A 23,407-nucleotide genomic window follows, 5' to 3' on the forward strand; every position below is an offset into this window, starting at 1 on the left:
TGAGCATGTGCAAATGTATATAAAAGCACTCAGATAATGTACAGAGGGCAGTATAATGATATAAGCAGCGAGTTAGGCAGATCATAAATCAGCTCCCCTTAATTGCCTAAGTCACACAGCTGACATGGGCAGAAACACAAAAAAATATAGTATATTGATATAAGCAGTGAGTTAGGCAGATCATAAGTCAGCTCTCCTTAATTGCCTAAGTCACACAGCTGACTTGGGCAGAAACACAAAAAATATAGTATATTGATATAAGCAGTGAGTTAGGCAGATCATAAGTCAGCTCTCCTTAATTGCCTAAGTCACACAGCTGACTTGGGCAGAAACACACAAAATATAGTATATTGATATAAGCAGTGAGTTAGGCAGAAAAACAAAAACAAAATTATGTCTTAGACACCTTTGTTATGAGGCTGTCAATATCATCTATATACAAAAAAATGCTACCTTTATTTAACAAAATTTAATAGCATCAGCTCTTCAGATTAAAATTAACACTGATGAATTTAGAAAAGGAAAGTAGCAATAAAAGAGAAAGAATTTGTAACAAATGGGTTAAAAAATATACTATAAAAATGTATTTCTTATTTTATTTAAGAAATCATGAGTCCTTAATTGCCTAAGTCACACAGCTGACTTAGGCAGAAACACAAAAAACGATCTGAGCATGTGCAAATGTATATAAAAGCACTCAGATAATGTACAGAGGGAAGTATAATGATATAAGCAGTGAGTTAGGCAGATCATAAATCAGCTCCCCTTAATTGCCTAAGTCACACAGCTGACTTAGGCAGAAACACAAAAAATATAGTATATTGATATAAGCAGTGAGTTAGGCAGATCATAAGTCAGCTCTTCTTAATTGCCTAAGTCACACAGCTGACTTGGGCAGAAACACAAAAAATATAGTATATTGATATAAGCAGTGAGTTAGGCAGAAAAAAAAATTATGTCTTAGACACTTTTGTTATGAGGCTGTCGATATCATCTATATACAAAAAATGCTACCTTTAAGTAACAAAATGTAACAGCATCAGCTCTTCAGATTAAAATTAACACTGATGAATTTAGAAAAGGAAAGTAGCAGTAAAAGAGAAAGAATTTTAACAACTGGGTTAAAAAATATACTATAAAAATTTATTTCTTATTTTATTTAAAAAATCATGAGTCTTTAATTGCCTAAGTCACACAGCTGACTTAGGCAGAAACACAAAAAACGATCTGAGCATGTGCAAATGTATATCAAATCACTCAGATAATGTACAGAGGGAAGTATAATGATATAAGCAGTGAGTTAGGCAGATCATAAATCAGCTCCCCTTAATTGCCTAAGTCACACAGCTGACTTAGGCAGAAACACAAAAAATATAGTATATTGATATAAGCAGTGAGTTAGGCAGATCATAAGTCAGCTCTTCTTAATTGCCTAAGTCACACAGCTGACTTGGGCAGAAACACAAAAAATATAGTATATTGATATAAGCAGTGAGTTAGGCAGAAAAACAAAAACAAAATTATGTCTTAGACACTTTTGTTATGAGGCTGTCGATATCATCTATATACAAAAAATGCTACCTTTATTTAACAAAATTTAATAGCATCAGCTCTTCAGATTAAAATTAACACTGATGAATTTAGAAAAGGAAAGTAGCAATAAAAGAGAAAGAATTTGTAACAAATGGGTTAAAAAATATACTATAAAAATGTATTTCTTATTTTATTTAAAAAATCATGAGTCTCCTCTCCTTAATTGCCTAAGTCACACAGCTGACTTAGGCAGAAACACAAAAAACGATCTGAGCATGTGCAAATGTATATAAAAGCACTCAGATAATGTACAGAGGGCAGTATAATGATATAAGCAGTGAGTTAGGCAGATCAGATTCCTGGCAAAACTAAAAGCATGAATATATCAAGTATTAAAACCACAAATGATGAAGAAAATGATGAAGTAACTAATTCTAAAGATATTGCAAATGTATTAAATAAATATTTTGCCAATGTGGGTCCAACATTAGCTCAAAGTATTTAATCTACTAATCAACTCTCTAACTTTACTAATGATATAAATAATACTAACGACAAATTAACTTTTAAATATGTTAATAAACAAGACATACATAAACTTCTTAACTCACTTTCATAAAAAAAACAGCTGGAACTGATGAAATACCAGAAAAAATCGCTATCGATGAATTTGTTTATCCAATAACATATATAATTAATTTATCTTTAAACAATTTTACTTTTCCAAAGCAATGGAAAAGGGCCAACATCTGCCCTCTTCATAAAGGTGGAAATAAAAACGAATGTAATAACTATAGGCCAATTTCAATTCTCCCAATATTATCAAAAGTTCTTGAAAAAGTTGTATTTGAACAAGTCTATGATTTCCTAAATCTAAACAAAATGCTATATGAAAATCAGTCTGGGTTTAGATCAGGCTACTCAACTACGACTGCATTGCTTAATATCACAGAGACCTGGCTAGAAGCCATTGACACAGGAAATTATATTGGGCTAGTAATGATAGACTTGAAAAAGGCTTTCGATACAGTAAATCATCGTATTCTCATCAATAACCTAAGATCTTTCAATTTTTATTCAAATGTTATGAAGTGTTTTGAAAACTACCTGCATAATCGTGTACATATAACCAATGTAAATGGTGATTTTTCTGATAAAAGTCACAGAATATGTAGAATTCCTCAGGGGTCCATCCTAGGACCATTAATGTTTCTCCTTTATGTTAATGACTTGCCTAATGCTGTAAATAAATGCTCTGTTTCCATGTATGCTGATGACACTGCCATATACTACACTTCCAATAATATTAATAACCTTACTGAAACAATAAATTCTGACTTATTGTGTCTTAAAAGATGGCTCATATGCAACAGACTTAGCCTAAATGTTAAAAAAAACTGAATTTATGTTAATTGGAACGAGGCAGAGGTTAAATAAGCTGTCTGACTTACAAGTCAACATTAACATAGATGGAGAAACAATCTCTCGTGTAAATAAATGTAAACACCTTGGTGTGATATTAGATAGTAATCTTTCTTGGTGCTCACAAATCGATAATGTAAAAATCTAAGGCTTTGCAGAGCTTGTACTACTTAAAAAAGACTAATAATATATTTCCAAAAGAAATTCAATGCAAACTATACAAATCACTTATGGCTTCTCATCTTGAGTATTGCCATGTTGTTTGGGTACGTTCAAATATAACTCAAAGTAAAACACTACAAGTTCTTCAAAATCGCGCAGCAAAAGTTATTACAAACAAATCTCAAACCGACTCTAGTACTCAAGCTCTACAAAGTTTAAATTGGATGAACTTAGATGAAAGATTATATATAAATGAAGCTATTGCTATGTTTAAGATTATGAACAACCTTGCACCTCCATATTTAATAAATAAGTTCAATATCAAAAACAATTACTATAATATTAGAACTAAGCCAAATTTAATAGTACCAAAACCAAAAACAAACTACAAAAAACGTAGCTTATCATATAGAGGTGCCAAGGTTTGGAATGAGCTACATGAAGATATTAACAAGGCCAACAGCCATTAAGTCGCGTGCTACAATGCATAGTGATACCGGACAGACAGACCGACAGACAGACCGACAGACAGACCGACAGACAGACAGACCGACCGACTGACATAGTGAACTATACTGACCGAAATTACTGAACATGTTTAAAAATGTTGAAATGTTTAAAAACATTTATATTTTTTTAATTTACACGTGCGTAGCCTGCCACTTTCGACGTGCTCGTATAACGTAATTTCGAGTTGAAAAGTAAGTCAAGAAAACAGAAATCGGGCAAAAAGAATGCGCAATAACATTTAACGCACAGTGCGCGCGCAAAAATATGCGCACTCATGGCAATTTTGTAAACGCTTAAAATTGCCTGAAATGTACTCTTATTTCATCGAAAATAAATTTTGAAAATTTTAAGCGCGCGTACGCATGCGTTACATGCGCTACGCACGTAATTGTATTGCCATATGATGATTTATGCCCTGAAATTTATTAGTACCAAATTTTATTTAATTGTGATTCATGGTTGTTAAGATATGATTACAAACGTGATTTCGTTAAATCGTGCGTAGACCGCGTAATTTTTTATTGCGCACCGTGAAAACATAACCACATCGATTCCTGGCCATAAAGAATATTCTGTGAAAAATTGACTTAGCTAGATTAAACTGATATCAAGATAAGGTCAGAAAGCGATAAAACGCATAGTGATACCGGACCGACAGAGAGACCGACAGACAGACAGACAGACAGACAGACCGACCAACCGACCGACATAGTGAACTATAGAGTCGCTTCCACGCGACTAAAAATGTGAACACTGTCTCTCTTTTTAAGAAACTGTTAACTGCTAATTTCATGTAGCTTTATTTAAATATAGTGTATTATTTAATTTTATAGTTAGTAAGTGTATCCTTATTTCATTTTATTTCATTGTAATTGTTTTATTACCTGTTTTGATAGTAATTAAGGTCTTTTTACATTTATTTTTGTTGGTGTTTTCCTTTAAACACGGTCTTACTGAAAAACAACTTTCAGTTGAGTTAAGTATCCGTGATTAAACAAAGCTTATTATTATTATTATTATTATTATTATTATTATTGTTATTATTATTATTATTATTATTATTATCATAAATCAGCTCTCCTTAATTGCCTTAGTCACACAGCTGACTTAGGCAGAAACACAAAAAATGTAGTATATTGATATAAGCAGTGAGTTAGGCGGAAAAACAAAACAAAAATTATGACTTAGACACTTTTGTTATGAGGCTGTCGATATCATCCATATACAAACAAGGCCAACAGCCATTAAGTCCCGTGCTACAATGCATAGTGATACCGGACCGACAGACAGACCGACCGACATAGTGAACTATAGAGTCGCGTCCACCAGTGGTGGCGCCAGGATTTTGCAGACGCGGGGGCTACATTACAAGTCTACAGAAACAGACAACCGTGGTTGGGATGGAGCTAAGAAAATTTAGAAAAAAATAGAGTTGGAGGTCCCGGAAATTGAACTTATTATACTTCAAAACAAAATATAAATATAGTCCCTATCATGGTTGTGACTGAGCTAAGACATTTTTGAAAAATAGAGCTGTTAGGTCCCGGAAAATGCACTTATTGTTCTTCGAAATATGACCAGCTTTATGGTTGGGGCTGAGCTAAGCTAGAAATGTTTAAAACTAGAGCTGCAGGTCTTCAAAATTTGCATCTTATACTATGGAAACATCGGGCCTAGAGGCTTAAAAAAAGTGGTCCGTTTTGCCTTTATTTTAGAGGTGGGTGTGGGGTGCGTCTGCAAGCGTAGAACCTTTTAGTAGTCGGGGAAATCAGTTTATAGCCTACTTCCCAAGTGTATGCGTGCGTACTACGTCCATCTGAACTTCCGAGTGGTGAGAAGTTCATACAGGACATTGAAAATTTAATAACTTAGCTATAATAAGATGTTGGCTAAGTGAAAATAGCATGTTTCTTTGTTTAGTAATGTATGAAATATATATTTTAAGTGCCCCATGGTACAGGGTTACTTGTAAATCAAAAAATTTGTGAACATACGAACAATTAACATAATTCGTTTTTGCTGTAGTGTAGAGTACGTCGACACACAGTACACGACGGTAAACTTCGCCTGGAAAGTAACTACAATACACATTTTGGTCCCTGGATGGAACATGATATCACCCGTCTGTACCCAACGTTGAACGATTCGTACAAAGGGATACCGCCAGACAAGTGCGTACCTAGCTACTGTTTAATAGCTGGCAATAATGAATGCATAGTGCATAATAGCCCTCTGATGTACTCACGGTCAATGGAACGCCGCGGTTTTCTAGGCTCCCCACTGGCGTCCACGCGACTAAAAAGGCATAATTTTGACGAATTTTTGAACTTTTTCATCAAAAATTTTTTCGTAAATATTTGCGCGCGTATGGGAATTTTTGACATGCTCAAATGACAAGAAACGCGTAAAAAGTTGATTAAAAATTAATTTTGCGCACGTAACTTTGTGTAAAACACACATTTTTTTTTTCAACAGAAAGTTAGCGCCTGATATAAATTAAACTTTTGCAAAGTTTCAATTTAAAATGTTATTTGGTTTTTGACCTATGTTAAATACGAGAAAATCGTTAAATCGCGCGTAAATTACGTTGCGCAACTCTAACGTCATTCACAATAGGAGGTGCACAATTTCACGTAAATGCCCACATGTTGACATCAAAACAGTTCAAAAAGTACAGAAAAGCGATAAAACGCATAGTGATACCGGACAGACAGACAGCTCAGACAGACAGTGAATTATAGAATCGCGTCCACCCGACTAAAAATCCCTGTACTATAGTAAGGGATTTTTTCAAAAAATAACCATAATACGCACTTTTTAAAATACGGTTATTATGCAATATTATTGCTATATATGTGCATATATTGCGTTATAAGCATCTTATAGACGTATAGTAACCATTTATGTTAAAAAATAAAAAGGTCGAAATATGGCCATTTTTTGAAAAAATCCCTGCGCTAGTAAGGGATTTTTTCGAAAAATGGCCAAAATACGCACTTTTTAAAATACTGTTATTATGCAATAACATTGCTATATATGTGCATATATTGCGTTATAAGCATCTTATAGACGTATAGTAACCATTTATGTCAAAAAATAAAAAGGTCGAAATATGGACATTTAAAAAAAAAAATCCCTGTACTATAGTAAGGGATTTTTTCGAAAAAAATTTTCATTAAATGAAAACTCTATTACTATACTCTAATGGTGGTGTTCAAAACATTTTTTTCTCCTCCCGGTTTAAAATCAAATGTAATGTTAAAAATTTTCAAAAAATAACTGGTGTATTCAGGAATGTTCATTTTGTACTGAAAGCAACTGTTGATAGTTCTGTAATTTTGGTAAAGTCAACTTGAACAACGAAAACAATTGTTATGGGTTCCAATGGTAATTTATTGGATCATTTACTACACTGTACACAAATTTAAAAAGAAAATAACATCCAAGGAAGGTTTGGAGATTGTTTTCTTTTCTATTACAACAGCTTTAGTTAGCGCATTACAATCTTTACAAACCCATTCAAAGTTTTATCACTAACATTATAAAGATAAGAAATCATGTTTAAACATTTTCTATTACAAAGTAATTAAACGATTATAGGGGATAAGCTCAACCTACTGAGGTAATATTACTATTCCAATCAACAAAGCTAAATGCTTATATGTGTATACACAATACATTGCTAGCAAAACCTATAAAAAAGCTGTGAGGTAAAAACACACACCTTTGGAATAAGTTGCCTGGGAATGTTACATTTATACAAAAAGCAGCACATAATAAAATGTTGACATTTTAGTTTGTTTATCAACATTCCGCATTTCTCCACAGTCAGCCGACCTCATTACAAAATTCAAACATGATAATTTACTATCTACTCAGGTGTTCTCATATTACAGTATATTGTTTACATTTCCATTCTTTTCAAACATGTATGTTTTTGTTATTTGTAATTATGATATTTTTTCCACAAACTAATAACTACCTTAATTATGATTATTAATTCATGGATTACTTAATCTGACTACACTGGCAATTTTTTGTTTGAAAACTCTTGTTTGGCAAAAAAAGATTACCAACGTTTGTTAGTGTAGACCAGTTGAAACTGGCTAACTTTATTTTCAAACCAAAAAAATCAGTTTTCTAGTGAAGATTGGACTTTAGTGTTCAGGGTACGAGGCCAGGGATTAAAACATCTTTTGGGTGGAAGAAACCGTGTAGTGCGCCAACTAAAGAAAATCACAAACGATAACTATTTATGTGCGGCCTTCAAAATCTAAAATCACACCATCACAAGAACTTATTAAAACCTCTATGTACAAACATTACAATTGCTGAAAATTTGCTTTCATTTATACATTAAGATTTTGAAGCAATAAAACCAGCTAGGATTTAGGTTTTTTGTACAAAATATTTGAATTACCATGGTACAGTTTCCCTTCACCGTATACAACATATTCAGTGCAATTGAATCTTGAGCCAATTTAAAACTTCAGTGCAGTGCCACTAATACCATCACAGTGAGTTTGAAGTGTGGCATTTCACACTTGCTGTAAGATTTAACTTGGCCCGGTTGACTTTAAACCAAAAAACTGACTTGTACCATGGCATCTCTGGTAACCTATCCAATTTTCATAGGCAGCATTTACGTCTTCTACCAAAATAAAGGCAATTAAAATTCACTTTATAGATCAAGAAAATGAATTGTACTGTTGGGAAAACAAGTAAAAAGATCACAAACATACCTCTATTACATAGGCATCTAAAACAGTACTTGTCAAGAACAATATTGAACATATGTTTATATAAACAATTGGTCAATTCCCTAAATCGATTAACTCATGATGATCTAATAGGGGATGAGATAAATTTTAATTTTCTAATTCAGATATTCCCAAATCCTGATCAGAACAGATTATAATCTGAAGCTCAGATATTACCTACCGGATTAATATCTGCAGAAGATCATTTTAGTTAAATTTAATTCCTTTACTTGTCGTCTTATAAATGCCCAATTTTCACAACTCAAGCTTAATCCCATGGCTAAGATTATCCTTAACCATGAACTTAATCCCTAATGTTAAAAATAAAGATCCTAATCCTAAATTAACAATCATTCAGAATATCTTAACTCATACATTAAAATTTAACTAAAGTGTAATTACAAGAGATGATATTTATATGTTATGCTTGATATCGGATTAACCTTTACCATTAATAAGATAATCTTCTATAATAATCTCGATCATCTTAATCCCATGACAGAATAAGTAGTAAAAATATTTTATCATGACAATACAGCTTAAAATCGAACATAAAATAAATAATTATTTTTTAATCAATGCAATTAAAGTGATACTTGACATTAATTAAAAAGATAATGAATAACAATTTCAATAATGATAACTTAGGGTATGAAAGGTAACAACTACATACACAATTGATATTTTCACGATTAAAAATCGTATAAATCATCAAAAAAATAAACTAATGAAATAAGCTGAAAAATAACAAACATACATCACAATTAAATTATAACAATTGTTTAAAATACCAATAAATATTAAAGACAATAATTAAACAAGAACAAATATTATTATTTCACATGAATTGATTGAACAAGTTAACCAACAATTTCATTATTTAAATATTTTTTTTAAATATAATTACTGGTTTTAAACTACTATCTTAAAGAAGTCATTTTAATACAGTGCATTTCTTATGATATAAATAAACAAGGGAGTATATTAGTGATCAAGTTAATAGTTACCTCATCTGAACATTGGCAACTAAACTTAATCATATTAAAATCAAGCATGCATAAGCTATCTTGTTCTCTATGTAAACTTCACTGACAATAGCACATATTATAATTATATTATAATCAACTGATTTACATATTTTATAAATACTTATTCATGCTGATAATTAAAACTTGTTAATGATTTTATTATAGGCTATTAAATACTGGATAATAGTTGATTATAAGACAATAAATAATATCAATATATTGTTTACTTAGGTCGAAGGTCAGAAATGAGTATGCAATATTATTGTTGCTTTGATACAGGTCACATGGTGCATTTTAATCTTTCCCATATTTTGAAGGTTGATTAAAAGGTGATAAATAATATATCTCATGAATAAGTATTGTTTCCATGTATACTTAAGTCAAAGGTCATAAATAAACATGCAATATTATTGTTGCTTAGATACAGGTCACACTATTGATTACTTGGTTGTTTGAAGGCGCAGTTTAATGTGTTTCCATTTAGTAGTGTTATATCCCAGAAAGCTTCACATTTTGTACAATATTCGAAATAACTAAATTACAAATAATAAAACAATAAGCACATCTTCATCTGTACATCATTCTAATTTTACATAACAAATAAAATGATTAAAAAGAAAAAGAAATAATTAAAAATAACACAGTACAGTATATGAAAACTAAAAATATATTTACAAGTTTTGCAAGATCAAAAATGTTTGATATATATATTTATATTTATTCAAATAAGTTCACAACGTGATTTCAACAATTTTTCAGCCAAATCGGTTCTTCTTCAGGATGATCAATAATTTGGATGAAATAGTTGTACACTACATTGGCTGTACACAACACGTGGACACCATTGTCATAAGCACGGAACCAAAATTCAGTATTACCAGCGATCATGTTCACTTTATTCAATCCCTGAGGCAGTGTCCATGGTCGATAGTGGTGTATACATTGGGGTTAAGTGCTGCCTGATGCTCCCTGCGCCGAGCTTGATGATTCTCCTGCATTCACGGACGTCCTATCAGATGAGCCTACATCACCTTTTCCAGCTTTGTAGTGTGAAGGTATGAGAACCGAATTCAGCTGTGGTTTAATCTTTAATTCTGAAATGACATCATATTAAAGATGTTTATAGTAAAAGTACAGTAACAACCATACATTGAGACACTGTGAAATGAACAATGTTTTAACAATACGGCAACCTCTTATTCAGGGGACACCCAATATTTCGCACCGCCGATGGCTACACAATAAACAGAAGTTGCAATGCAAATGCAGAACTGTATCGCAAAATTAGGCGATTCAATTTGGATGCTTAGCCCTGCATTTTAGGCTAGGCTAAGCCTAGGGAATTTCATTATTGTTTTGAGTGAGGCAGCGCAAGCTGAGTAGGGCCTAGCTAGCATTTTCGGTCGGTTGTATGTTTTAATTACACCTGAACAATATAAATAATAATCGGGGTTCGTAAATGTTTAAAAAAATACACAATTAGAAGTTTATCGTAATGATTTTATTTTCATTTTTTCCATATTTAGGCTAACTAAGCCTAGGCTAGGCCTGATCATCTGTAAACAAAACATAGTTTGGAATTTCTCAATTTTCGCATGCCCCTTATTTTTGCGATCCTTGTTCAATCTCGAAAATAAAGGGCGTGCGACAATTTTGGGCTTTACACCTCTGGTTATACATGCAAATGCGTTAAAAATTGTCAAATCCATTAAAATGTGTACATGAAATTACTTTCGCGAATTGTGCGAGGTATTTTGTGATGAATTTAAAACGCGTCAAAACATACATGAAAAATTGCTAATCAAAATGTTGACTTGGAGAACACGATTTATATTTTGATAGCCATTAAGAGGACATAAGGTCTTGGAAGTTCTACTGGCTTAGAAATTCTATTATAAATAACAACCATCTCTATGCTCACGCTAACCATTCGCGTTTTCGCAAATTGCGATTGGAGTTGTCAATTTGCGAACAAACTGCGCATGTGTACAGATGCAAATATCGCGCGATAACAAGCATGCTGGATAAAATTCCGACGTCGTGTCGTAGTTAGTTTGTAGTGTGTGTTACGATGTTTTCGCGCGTGAATAAGAAGAAACATATACAACTCAAACTATTTATTATATAGTTTGTGATGAAAAACGTTATCCAGGCAGGCTGCATATGCTGATAATTAATAGAGACCTGACGTCGATCATACATGACTCAGCCGTCCGTTCCGTGGCATAGATATTCAACTATTGAGTAGGCCTCATGGCCGTGGCGACTGGTATCGCATCAGGTCGTTGAGGCTGCAGTAGATAGGCCTAAAATTTTTTAATGCGGTCATGTTTTATTTGTATTTTAATCACAAATTTTTGAATGAATGAAAATAAAAACAATACAAGACAACAACCTACATATTTATTTGATGTATCTACCAAAAAGTTTAGCCATTTTGATGGTTTTTAAAATTCGCCAAAGAATTTACAATTTTGCGGAAAAAAGTCGGCGACCTTTCGCTAATTTTGCAAAACAAAATTTGACCTTAGCGTGAGCGTAGCATCTTGTCACAAAAAATAGAATTTTGGCTTACAAAATGTGCCACGATTGTGGGGTTCATAAATCCGTATAAACCACCAAGTGAAATAAACATACCTTGTGCAGTGAAATTAAACAACATTGGTAATTCTCTATTATTGGGCAACCTTGTGGCGGGTTCACGTAGTTCATTAAAGAACTGATGCGCACACGCATCTAAGGGCGTAACTCGAGATGATGGTGTGTACTCTAAAAGTTTGCTGCACAATCCTATAGCATCTGGTGGTGTTCTAGCTCGAAATACCTGCAAGAAAAAAGTAGAAACATGACCAGGTAAGGAAAGGAAGTCGTACTATAAATTATTAAACTGGTGCGAGTTATGTTAGTAATTTAACCAGCACTCCATCATGACATAACTTTGACAAAGTCCACCAGCTTAAACAACTTTGTGGAGAGGCGACTCTGATTAAGGGGCCTAGAAAAGGCTTAGCAAGCCAGAAATGGATAACTACTGCTTGTAAAACTCATGTACTAAAGTTTGAAATCCTGTGGGCAGTATTTGTTATAGGGTAGGGGGTTCAGGTTTTTATTTCCACGTTGAAACACCGGTTCTCGTCAGATCACCGAAGTTAAGCAACGTTGGGCCTGGTTAGCGCTTGGATGGGAGAACATCTGGGAATATCGGGTGCTGTATATGGAGCTGGGGTCCCGTTAGACATTTGAAATCAGCACTGCTGACTCTTATGGCAGCCCCTGCATCTAGTATCTGCCTCAGACATATTGGCTTATGCCTTTCCTCTGGTCAAGGTGGGCACTGGACGAGAGAAGCCCTTGATCAATGTTAGGACCAATCAAGGTGCTTTAAACAGTCCTGGCTTTGTTTGTATTAAACCTCTTAGTGGCGGTAATTATCGCTGTTGGTTTCGATTGAATAAAATAAAAAATAAAAATGGGCACAAATCATCATGTGAGCACACATGCATAGTTAACTACCGTTGTCGGCATATTGTCATTTGTGGCTTCTGTGAGTTATTCTTACCTTATTCCATGGATCTTACCTTATTCCATGGATGGGGTTTAATTTGAGGAAACTTGAATTCTGTGTAGTTGGGGTTCATTTCCTTTATCTGTTCCCTAGATGGTGTGCCCAACACCTTGATTATCTCCACAAGCTGATCCACTCCACTCTCTCCGGGAAATATTGGTTGCCCTAGCAACAATTCCGCTAATACACATCCCGCTGACCACACATCTAATAAACGAAAACAAGAAAAACTTTCATAATTCATGCATGCTTGTTTTAACTTTAACTATGTAAAGCAATTGACACTTTTCCCTTCCACCTCCAAATTCATGTCCTGCATATTATTCGCTTGCAATTATCAATTTTGAGGAGTTTTCTGCTAAAACAATGACTTACCAACAAGGTAAAGCCTAAAAATAATTCCTTAAAAAAAGATTTACCTATATTGCAAGAGTAATCTGTAGCACCGAAGATAAGCTCCGGGGCACGGTAGTAGCGTGAGCATATGTAAGACACATTAGGTTCCCCAGGAGAAAGCTGTTTTGCACTGAAAAATTACAAAAAAAACAAAAACATTATTTCAATTTGTTTTTCTGATCCTTCAATAGTCAACCATTATCTGGATTTTCAGAAGGTTTGGCCCATGAATGTAAACCAGAATAAATTTTTAAACTGTAAGACCCCAAGAATTTTTTTTTTTTTCCTTTGAACAAAAATACAGTAGGTAGGAATAGGTAACTATTCAGCAGTTAACTGAGAGAAAGGTTGAGCTGAGATACATTCTGCTTACAATACATGTTTTATAAGATTATTCCATTTACCTGTGGGCAAGTGAAAACAATTTTTTTAACAGAAAGCCAAAGGATTACTTTAGGCCAATGTTGGTTTATCCAGTTAAGTTAGCCAGGAAAAAGTAGTGAACAAAACCTTACCTTCCAAAATCACAGAGTTTAAGAATTCCTGAATCTGGATCAAGCAGCAGATTCTGAGGTTTAATGTCCCTATGACAGATACCCAGAGAGTGGATATATGCTAAACTTCTGAATAACTGATACATATACAACTGAAAAATATAAACAAAACAGGTACTGTAATAGAAGATATTGTCACTTATGGAAAATGGTATACTTTACACACGCTTACAGAAGATTATTATTTTATTGTTTTCCATATTTCCACAATCCTCACAAGCCTGGAGAAATTTGTGCTCTCCAGTAACTTTTAAAGGTGTGGTGTCGTCTGTTGAGGGATGGTTCTATAAAATTAAATAGCCTTACCTTTACATATAAAAATGGTATGGTTTGTTTACTTTTGCTATAATGCCTAGCAACCCTATACACTGTCTCTGGTATATACTCCAATACTAAGTTAAGATACACTTCATCTTTCTGTAAACAAAGAAAAATATATATTTGAAGAATTGAAATAAGTTTCTTTAATTGTATCACACTTTTTTTTTTTTGAATGATAAATATTTTATCAGTAAAGCATGTAACCATTTGACTCTACTTTTCATACCAAAATCATGAGTACTACACTGTATTTTAGGGGAACAAGAGATTTTAACATAAAGCAACTCCTATATTTTAGGGGACACCACTAATAATGCAGTAGGGCACTTAAAATACACCATTAAATACTAATTGCAAATGTATATGGATTTGATTTGATTTGAATTTATTCGGAAGTACACAAATATACATTACAATTGGTAAACAAGAACAATTAAAACATACGGTAGTCTTCCATGGATAACCCAAAAAAGCCGGTAAATATCATTCCAGCTTATTTCCATTGGGGTCCATTATATACATACAAACAATAAAATATTAAACCAGTAAAACAATAAAACATAACATATAAAGTATACTGTATAAAATTGATTATTAAAATAATATTTCATGTCATTCTTTAAAATCTTACAGTAAGTTGCTAAAATATTCCTTTACTTTAAATTTAAAATTTGTCTTGTTAAAAATGGTTTTTAAAATGTGTGTGATAGGTTCCATTGTTATGGATTTTGTATACTCCATCCAAGTCTTAAGAATTTCTGTGGCCAAAAATGTTATCCGGATTAAATAAAAATCATTCCGATAGATTTTAAATTAATAACAAGACAGATATTAAAGATATATTGTCCCCCTAAAAAAATATTTTTTGTTGTTGAATATGCCATTTTAATATCACATAAAAGTTATTCACTTTGACCAAAAACTTGATAAAAAAAAAACATTTTCCCCCAAAAAAAATGTAATTTAAAGCAAAATATACCTAAATTGTCTGGAAGACAATGGTTTTTGGTTAAAATTAACCATTTCTTTTGTCTTTTTATAAGTAAAATAATTATTTTTTTTAATGATTTTTTTCTACAGAAGTTAATAAATTTATTAAAACTGTGAAATTGCCTATTCAAAATCTGATTTTATTAATCTTTATTTGTCATCTTTTTGGGGGACAATACATCTTTAATAGTATTGATATGAACATTTATAAAGGTGAATATAAATGTTAAACATGCAAAATAGATTTGACAAAAAGGAAGTAAGGAAATGTTTGCTCCACTGAGATGAAAAGTGTACTAATCAAATTAATTAGTTGCCATGGTGATGACAATCTCAAACAACATGGTTTAGCATTTCAGTACACAGTACGATTTGACAATAGAGAACTGAAGTGTCCGCTTCAATGAGATGGAAAATTAATGTATCGGAGTTGGCATTTCATAGATTATCAGCTTACAAGTTCATGAATTCAGAGAGTAACTGATTAATTTATATTGAGTTTTTTTCATTTTTTGAACTACTGTAATTGATAACCTAAGGCCTAAGAAAGCTTTTTTTTTTTAATGTAATAACTTAATTGACCAGAGTTATGTTTTTTTAACCTTGATGGTGTTTTATTCTATACTAAAATGTTATATCAAGAAGTTTCCTTATCTGTGTTGGGCCTTTGGCCTACTGTATAAATTCTTTCTAAAGCTTGGTTCCCACTAGAACGTAACGCAAGGACGTAAACGCAACGCAAGCGTTTTAACCAATGACAAGCGAAGTTATAGACAGTTAGCAATCACAAGCGAATAAGCCATCGCTTGTGATTGGTCAATTCACTTGCGTTGCGTTACGTCCTTGTGTTGCGTCGCTAGTGGGAACCACGCTTGAGCAGTTTACAGTAATATATAAATACTAAAATGTTTCAATCAAAGTTGAATTACTATTAAGGTTGTGTTGTGATGCACTAGTTAACAGTAAACCTTGTGTGAGCCATTTATTATACTATTGTTCAGTACTTGAAGTCATAAATAAGAAATTTATATATGATTATGAATGTATTTTAACAATATTATAATGTAATAAGCAGTGTATTCGCAATAATACGTACCTTTTCACCAGTGGAATAAAAGAAGTACCTTAGTTTAACAATATTACAATGCTCTAATCGTCTCATTATTTGTAGTTCTCGATTCTGTAGTATGAAATAAAAAATAATATTGCATATTAAAAATAGTATGTACAAGAAATTCAAACAGATTGTATTGTACACACAACAGTGGTGTTGGTGGTGTATGATAAGTGCCACTTACCTGGATGAAATAACAATAGCCTATTTTCCTCAAAGATCGAGATACAATATAACTCGAAAAGTAGAACATTCATTGAACACTTCTCTCCACAAATGGTATAGTCCACAAACTATGCCCTCAAGTGGGAGCATCCCTCAGCTCACAAATCACCATTATCATTTATTGGTTATTTATTGCATGGGCAGACACCACTATATTGGAGGGGAATTTTCTTACTTTTTGAGTTATGTTATGGAGGGGAGAGGTCTATGTTGGTTTATCCAGGTAAGCTAGGCACAAAATATTTTTTTTATAAGTCACCTTAAACCGTTTATCTTGAAGTACTTTCTTTATAGCTACAAGATCTCCTCCTTCTACTAATTTGGCTTGGTACACGACCCCAAATGAACCATTACCTATGACCTTAGTGTCTGTGTATGCAATATCGACTGTTCTGTCTGGCATAGGTCCTACTGTGGCAACTACATGTGTTACCTTACTTCCATCTTTATCTGCAAGAAATGACAAATTTATAAGAATCAATAAAAATACAAATTACTGTATCCTACCAATCACTATTAATGTGAATGTCTTGTTTGACGGTTTGCATGGCTAAACCAAACCTGAGGACGATCAAGGCATATTGATTGAAACGTCGAGAAACTCAACAGTTCTTTTCAGAACTAACATACGTGGTGTACCGCAAACTTATATCAACAAATGTGAATGTCACAATCCAAATTTTCATCCTCACTCAAACGAACACCCACCAGCTACTGTACTTTCCTATCATTCAACTTCATGGTGACATCATGGAAACTAGTATCTGTAGCATCTTCATGGACAAATTTCAAATAATTTGTATTTGATCATCTTTAGGTACAGTAGGTTTGACACCCTCCCAACAGTTACTAAACTGTATTGTGTTTAAAAATTCTTAACTTTAAGATCACTACATCATTGCCATTAGATAATTTACATTACTTTACAATAACCTATTTAATTATGTAAACAAATTTTAATTTTTTTAAAAAAGATTTTCAAGGATATCGTAGATGCATGAACTGCTTGACGCACATTACCATTGGAAATCCATGACCTTCTAAACTAACCAAGCAGTGAAGATCATTCATCCATTGATTAAAACCAAATTCAATAACTATTCACAAAGAAGCTAGGGCAGTTCACTGTGTGTGAACACTTAAGATACCTACTAGAGACCTATAGGACATCAGTTGCCAGGAAAAATCAATGTTATCTGCTACACAGAGTAACTAACACTAGAGCCTAAAGCAAAAATAATTTATTTATTGCATTTACAGTATATTTGACCCGTTACTTTTGTTTAGCAGAACGGTTGGTTTGAAAGAAATTATTATTGCATTGTCAACATCAATAATATGAAGAAAAAAAATATGTATTTTTAGTATTATCATTTCAAGTAGAAATATATCAGGAATTCTAATTGTCTTTAAGTTTAAATGTTATTAAATAAATATTACTGTGAATATAGTAAAAATTATATACAGATTAGCACAATGTACAGCTAGTTTAATGTGATAATTAAGTGTTTTACTGTTAATATTATGTTTAAAGACACCTTCCCTACAATTTGTGACGTTTTGTAAAAATAATACATATATTACTTAAACCATTAAACCAGGTCATTCCTTGTCTTAAATGTACGTTTTATGGTAAATTATGATAAAAAGTTAGAAACAATGCACTACCTAGGTAGCTCACGGCGACTGACCTCTCGTGGACGGTCTTTAGGCCTAGCCTAGCTAGGCTTAGTTTTATAGGCCTAGCTGGTAAACATCGGTAACGTACGAACATCGTACGCTAGCTATATATTAGTGAGTGAGTGGCCGAGCGGTTAAGACAGTGGAACCGTAATTAAGTAGTAGCCATAAAATCGGCAAGGGTTCGAGGCTCACTCGCTCCATGGTTCTGGTGGTAGAACGAGTCTTCTCGGATAGGGACTATAAACCGTAGGTCCAGTGTACACATAGCTCATGCGCACTTTAAAGAACCTAGTACATCTTTCGAGACGAGTAGGGGGTTACCCCGGTGTACTAGTCCACACAAACACAGCCACTGTCACACACAGCCACTGTGCAAATTGGGACTGGACCGTTTTAGAGGTGTTTACCACCTGTTGGTCCAGATCCTTCACTAACTGAGTTAGTGAGAAGTCGAATAAATAAAATAAAAAAATATACCTAGCCTGACGTTGTACAGTATAGTTGCTGGATTAATTTTCTTTCTATTTTTGCCAGACTCTGTTGATACAAATTGGGGAAAACCTGGTATTTTCGCTGAAAAACTAGGAGTCTTCCATTTGTTTTGGCCTCACGATCGATCGAAAAGTGGGTGAATTACAGAAGAAAAACAGAAATATCAATCCGTGCAATGCATTTTGGGATTTATAGCGGGCCGCTATAATTACCGTACTGACGCGGGTATAAGCCCACCCCCCTTGAACATGAAATCACGTCAAGTTTGGGGGGTGGGCTTACAGTATACCCGAGGATCCAAAAATGCAGATCGTCAAAAACAGCACATGTACTGTACACTGTGTATTCCACCATGCGAGCGAGCGCCCTCACGTGTACGACGTTGCCTCTAAATACACGAGGTGTAAAGAGTGTCGGAAAATTAAGCTTATAGTTCGTGTAATTTATCGTAAAATATCTTATTTTAAACATCAATTGAACAAGAATTTATCAATCAGAAAAGCAAGTATACAATGTTCGTTAAATAGAAATGTACCAAAGAAATTTAATAAGCTTGTTTATGGCAGCCGATACCAAATAGTGGTTTGCCGTTTTGGCGACTTGTAACGTCATGTGTGAAGCGATCTTCGACCGCTATGGAGTGTAAACAAAACAGGGCCGCTAGGCCTCATATGGACTAGCGTATATTAGCCTAGCTTGGTTATGATCAAAGGTAGGTGTATTCGGTGTATGGACGTCGCCAAATACAAAATAATGTATTACGACACACACTGTAGATCTTCGAATTAATGGGTGGGCTTATACCAGAGTGCCTCATTTTTCATGAAAATTAGTCAAAAGTCGGGGGTGGGCTTATACCCGAGTATGGGCTTATACCCGCGTCAGTACGGTATTAGAATCGACTTATTTTTTACATTTTTAACCATTTAAAAACGAAAAAAGTTATCGCAATATAGTATTATTTTTAGATTAAATATAGTTTTTGATCTTAAAATAGATCTAAAAAACGTAGGGAAGGTGTCTTTAAGTTACCAGAACACTATCATTTACATTGTCCGCCTAAGCTTCACTAACTATTACTATTACTGTATTAAAAAAAAATAGTGACCCAAGTTCCAAAATAAAAATTTAATTGATTTTCTTGCAAAAGACCAACTCAAATATCTTTTGTTTTTTTTTATTTTATTCTAGGACAATCTAAGAAAAGGCCACCCATAATGGACTTCACAATTGTTAGAGTGGGGTTGGGAGGACAATGTTGGATGTGTGCTTGTTTTTATCAAGCTCTAAAATGGAATTAGGAATTGTACAGTAGACCTACTTATCTTCAGTTGTATGGTAAGGTGTATAAAAAAAAACTACTGGCAGTAATATTTTTAACATGAATCTATAATCTGATTTGGAGAAAAGATCAATTTTTCCTCCATAAATTAGTTTTAAACTTATATAATGTAAAAGAATTATCATGATCAGGCACACTGTTCTGTACAGTATGCCAAAGTTGCCACACAATAGCTGTTTGTTTACTGGTACAATTACTACAGTACATACTGTACCAGTGTAATTATTAAATGTTTTACCATACAATAAACAATCATTATTATTGTTCAGTATGAAGACAAATTAATAAAAGTGGTAAAATCTTTATTGGAATTGATATTGTATTGATGATTTAACCTGAATTTAGAATGTGCAAGTTTTTAAGTTCTCAAACTTTTAATGCAACAAAAAAATGCGATGTGCCCATATATGGACATGATGTCGTGACTACCATATTTGGGAAAAACTGCCATATTTGGGCACATCACACTTTTTTTGTCAAACTAGTTTGATAGTGTAGACATAGCTTTAATGTATATTTTATTTGTTTGGCAATGTATTATCATTGTAGGGGACAGGTGCATGTCACTAATTGTCTTATAAAAAATGTACCGTATTCAATATTCCAAATTAATGATAGCATTTGGATAGAGAGTATCAATGTATAATAAGCGATAAAAGACAGTCTACCATCATAGGATCCCCCGAATGAGCCTTAGTTTCTTCAATTACTGTATTTGTACTAGACAAAAACAACTTTAGAATGATATGTGTAGTGTACACCCCCTGCATGTTTTGACACCTCTCCGTAGACTCCATGGAACACGACTCACACAACACAATAGAACTGCAACAGCTTGTATCATACAGTATATGTACAGGAATTTATAACATTTTAATACACTGCAATTTTGAATGTCTGGTTATACAATTAGAATTGATATTAAATGTAATTAAAGTTTAAAAGTTGCAATGATTTACCTATTACTTTTAGATTATTGTTATTTAGTAATCACTAAACATAACAGTAATCTAAAAATGTATTTCTCATAATGTACAGTACAAATTTGGGTTATTTTTTAAACAGCTATTGTGTATTGACAAAAACAATCCAGATGTGAAGACAAACAATCCATTTTACTCGGTCTTGCATGTTATTTAAATAACCTTACAAATTTCCCAGTAAGCCTTGATAATGATAATTCTAAGACCTTTAAACCTACAACAGCCATCATTCCCAAAAGAAATATACCATGTATTACTGTACATTAAGCCATATGAACAACACAGCTTCCAACATTTTAACCATTTGCCACCCACATAAACTTCCCCTTCTGTGACATGCACTGTGCTATTAATTACAATTTCAGTAGAGAAAGTAGTTTCGGAATAGAAATTGGAAAAAGAGAGTTGTACAGGGAAACTGTACGCAAACATCAAATAAATTCAAAAAAACATTTTATATACCATAGTTCATTGAGTATAATCCCACCCTAGACTTTACGATCACCTTTCATACAAGCATATCCTCAGGCAAAGTCCCAGTGTATAATTTAACAGTAGGACAGAGCTGCGGTGGGCCTAGGCCGACATCAATGTTTTAAAAACAAATTCTCACAAAAAATAATAGTAATTTCTCTCAATTTCGACTGACTTGAAACTCATCAAACTGTTTATAAACCAGACATTGGTCATCGTAAAATTGAATACAAGCAAAGGCTAGTATCATCTGTACAAGTTCAGTGTAAATTAATAATATTTTGATTACAGTCTATCAGTCTATTATTGTTGGAGGAAATATTACAAGGTGGGGTGAAAATTCTACAGATGGAGATAAGGGTAGAATTGATCAGGTGGTAAGAAGGGTTGAGAGGATGTCTGGTTTGTGTCAGCAGTCGGTGGATTCAGTTTATTGCGAGTACCTGGACAGGCTTTTTGGGATTGTGTTGAGGGATGAAAGTCATCCTTTGAATTCCGATTTAGGCAGTCTCAGGAGTGCTCGCAGTGGAAGATTGCGATCCGCGGCTGCCGACACAAACCGATATCTTGTCTCCTTTATGCCCACAGGTATCAGGAAACATCATCTGAATTAATCCAGATGAGCACCATGAAATAATAAGTTTTTAAAGTTGGTATTGTTTCGTGTTGTTATAAATATTGTAATTATGATGTATTTTAAGACGAGCAATGTAATTTTCTCCTTGTGGGAACGAATAAAGATTATACTTGATACTTGCTTTTGCCGTGTAAATTATTGTTGTTACTGCATGCTCGATTGCAGTAGTTAATGTCTAACATGCAACTGATTTACACAGAGTGTGGGGGAGAAACTCGTACGTCTTTCATATATTGATTTTGCCTGAATTCTACAGTATGCAGCCTATAGATGCTCATTACAAGATATGCAACCGATTCAAAACGCGACCGGAATGATCTGTAACCCTAGAGGCAATACAGTAATTCCTAGACTCTAGGCTGGTATAAACTATTATATAAATTGCACACATATGATTTTTAAATATTTTAGTCAGCTTAATATATATATATTATTTTCAAAATATGTCATACTTTATATAGGCCTAGGCCTAATTAATTGCAGAATGAACAGAAGACAACGTTTACACAATCACAGGTAAAGCTATGAAGCTTAGCTTCAACCTAGCTAGGCCTGTGTGACTAGCTATGGAATAGCCTAGTAGTACTAGGAGAGCTACTAGCCTAGCCCACTCAATACAAATGCATTTCTCATTTTCATTTTTGATCGAGAAAATTGGCACTAAACTTACGTGAAATTTTATATCCTCCGTATGAAGAACTTCCTGCTTTATTAGCATCTGCAAATGACGTTGTTCTTGGTCTTCCACTCATAATTAATAATTTTCAGTTACAAGTATTTTACATCGTATTTATTCCAAAAAATATTAGTTAAGTTCAGTAGTCACTCCCTTTTGTTGGGAGGCGGGCCACACCAGTCGACAAGGCGCAGCGAATGACTCCTAGCGCGATGAGTGAATCAATGACAGTTCCTTCGGTGTGTAGAATTTCCCTTAAATCCAAATATTAAGAAATAATAGAGCCTTATTTGTTACAAATTCACAAAGATTATTAATTAATTATCATATCTGATCAACTGCCTTAAAAATAAGATAGGTGAATTAAAAATAAAATGAAATTAACCCCGTGTTTGATAAGAAAAATCTGGTTGCCAGTACGGGTCATTCGCACAATACTGCCATTACAGCGTTCATCGGAAGCTCGGCGCTATTCGATAGACTAACAGCAACCAATGAGGAATGCGTATTGTCTTCCGAAAATAACCGAATAAAAACCGA

General features: G+C 33.5%; 1 protein-coding gene across 1 annotated transcript; it reads right to left on the reverse strand.

Moving 5' to 3' along the window:
* Nucleotides 1-6,985: 6,985 nt before the first annotated feature.
* LOC140056089 (glycogen synthase kinase-3 beta-like) lies at nucleotides 6,986-23,325 on the reverse strand. The gene is made up of 9 exons (XM_072101333.1): nucleotides 22,862-23,325; nucleotides 16,840-17,030; nucleotides 16,338-16,421; nucleotides 14,237-14,347; nucleotides 13,892-14,022; nucleotides 13,400-13,506; nucleotides 12,994-13,187; nucleotides 12,053-12,239; nucleotides 6,986-10,509 (listed from the first exon to the last, which is right to left on the reverse strand). The coding sequence occupies exons 1-9, from the start codon at nucleotides 22,941-22,943 to the stop codon at nucleotides 10,364-10,366; spliced, it is 1,233 nt and encodes a 410-aa protein (XP_071957434.1). The 5' UTR covers nucleotides 22,944-23,325; the 3' UTR covers nucleotides 6,986-10,363.
* Nucleotides 23,326-23,407: the final 82 nt, after the last annotated feature.

The sequence above is a fragment of the Antedon mediterranea genome, chromosome 8 (assembly GCF_964355755.1).
Source record: "Antedon mediterranea chromosome 8, ecAntMedi1.1, whole genome shotgun sequence".
In the NCBI taxonomy this organism is placed as follows: domain Eukaryota; kingdom Metazoa; phylum Echinodermata; class Crinoidea; order Comatulida; family Antedonidae; genus Antedon; species Antedon mediterranea.

What these genes read in the sequence shown, in the direction of transcription:
- LOC140056089 (XM_072101333.1), bottom strand. Translation starts at nt 22,943, where the DNA reads ATGAGTGGAAGACCAAGAACAACGTCATTTGCAGATGCTAATAAAGCA. An exon ending in TACCATTTTTATATGTAAAG is followed by an intron (nt 14,023 to 14,236) that starts GTAAGGCTATTT and finishes TATATTTTTCAG; the next exon opens with TTGTATATGTATCAGTTATT. An exon ending in GTTTAATTTCACTGCACAAG is followed by an intron (nt 10,510 to 12,052) that starts GTATGTTTATTT and finishes ATGTCATTTCAG; the next exon opens with AATTAAAGATTAAACCACAG.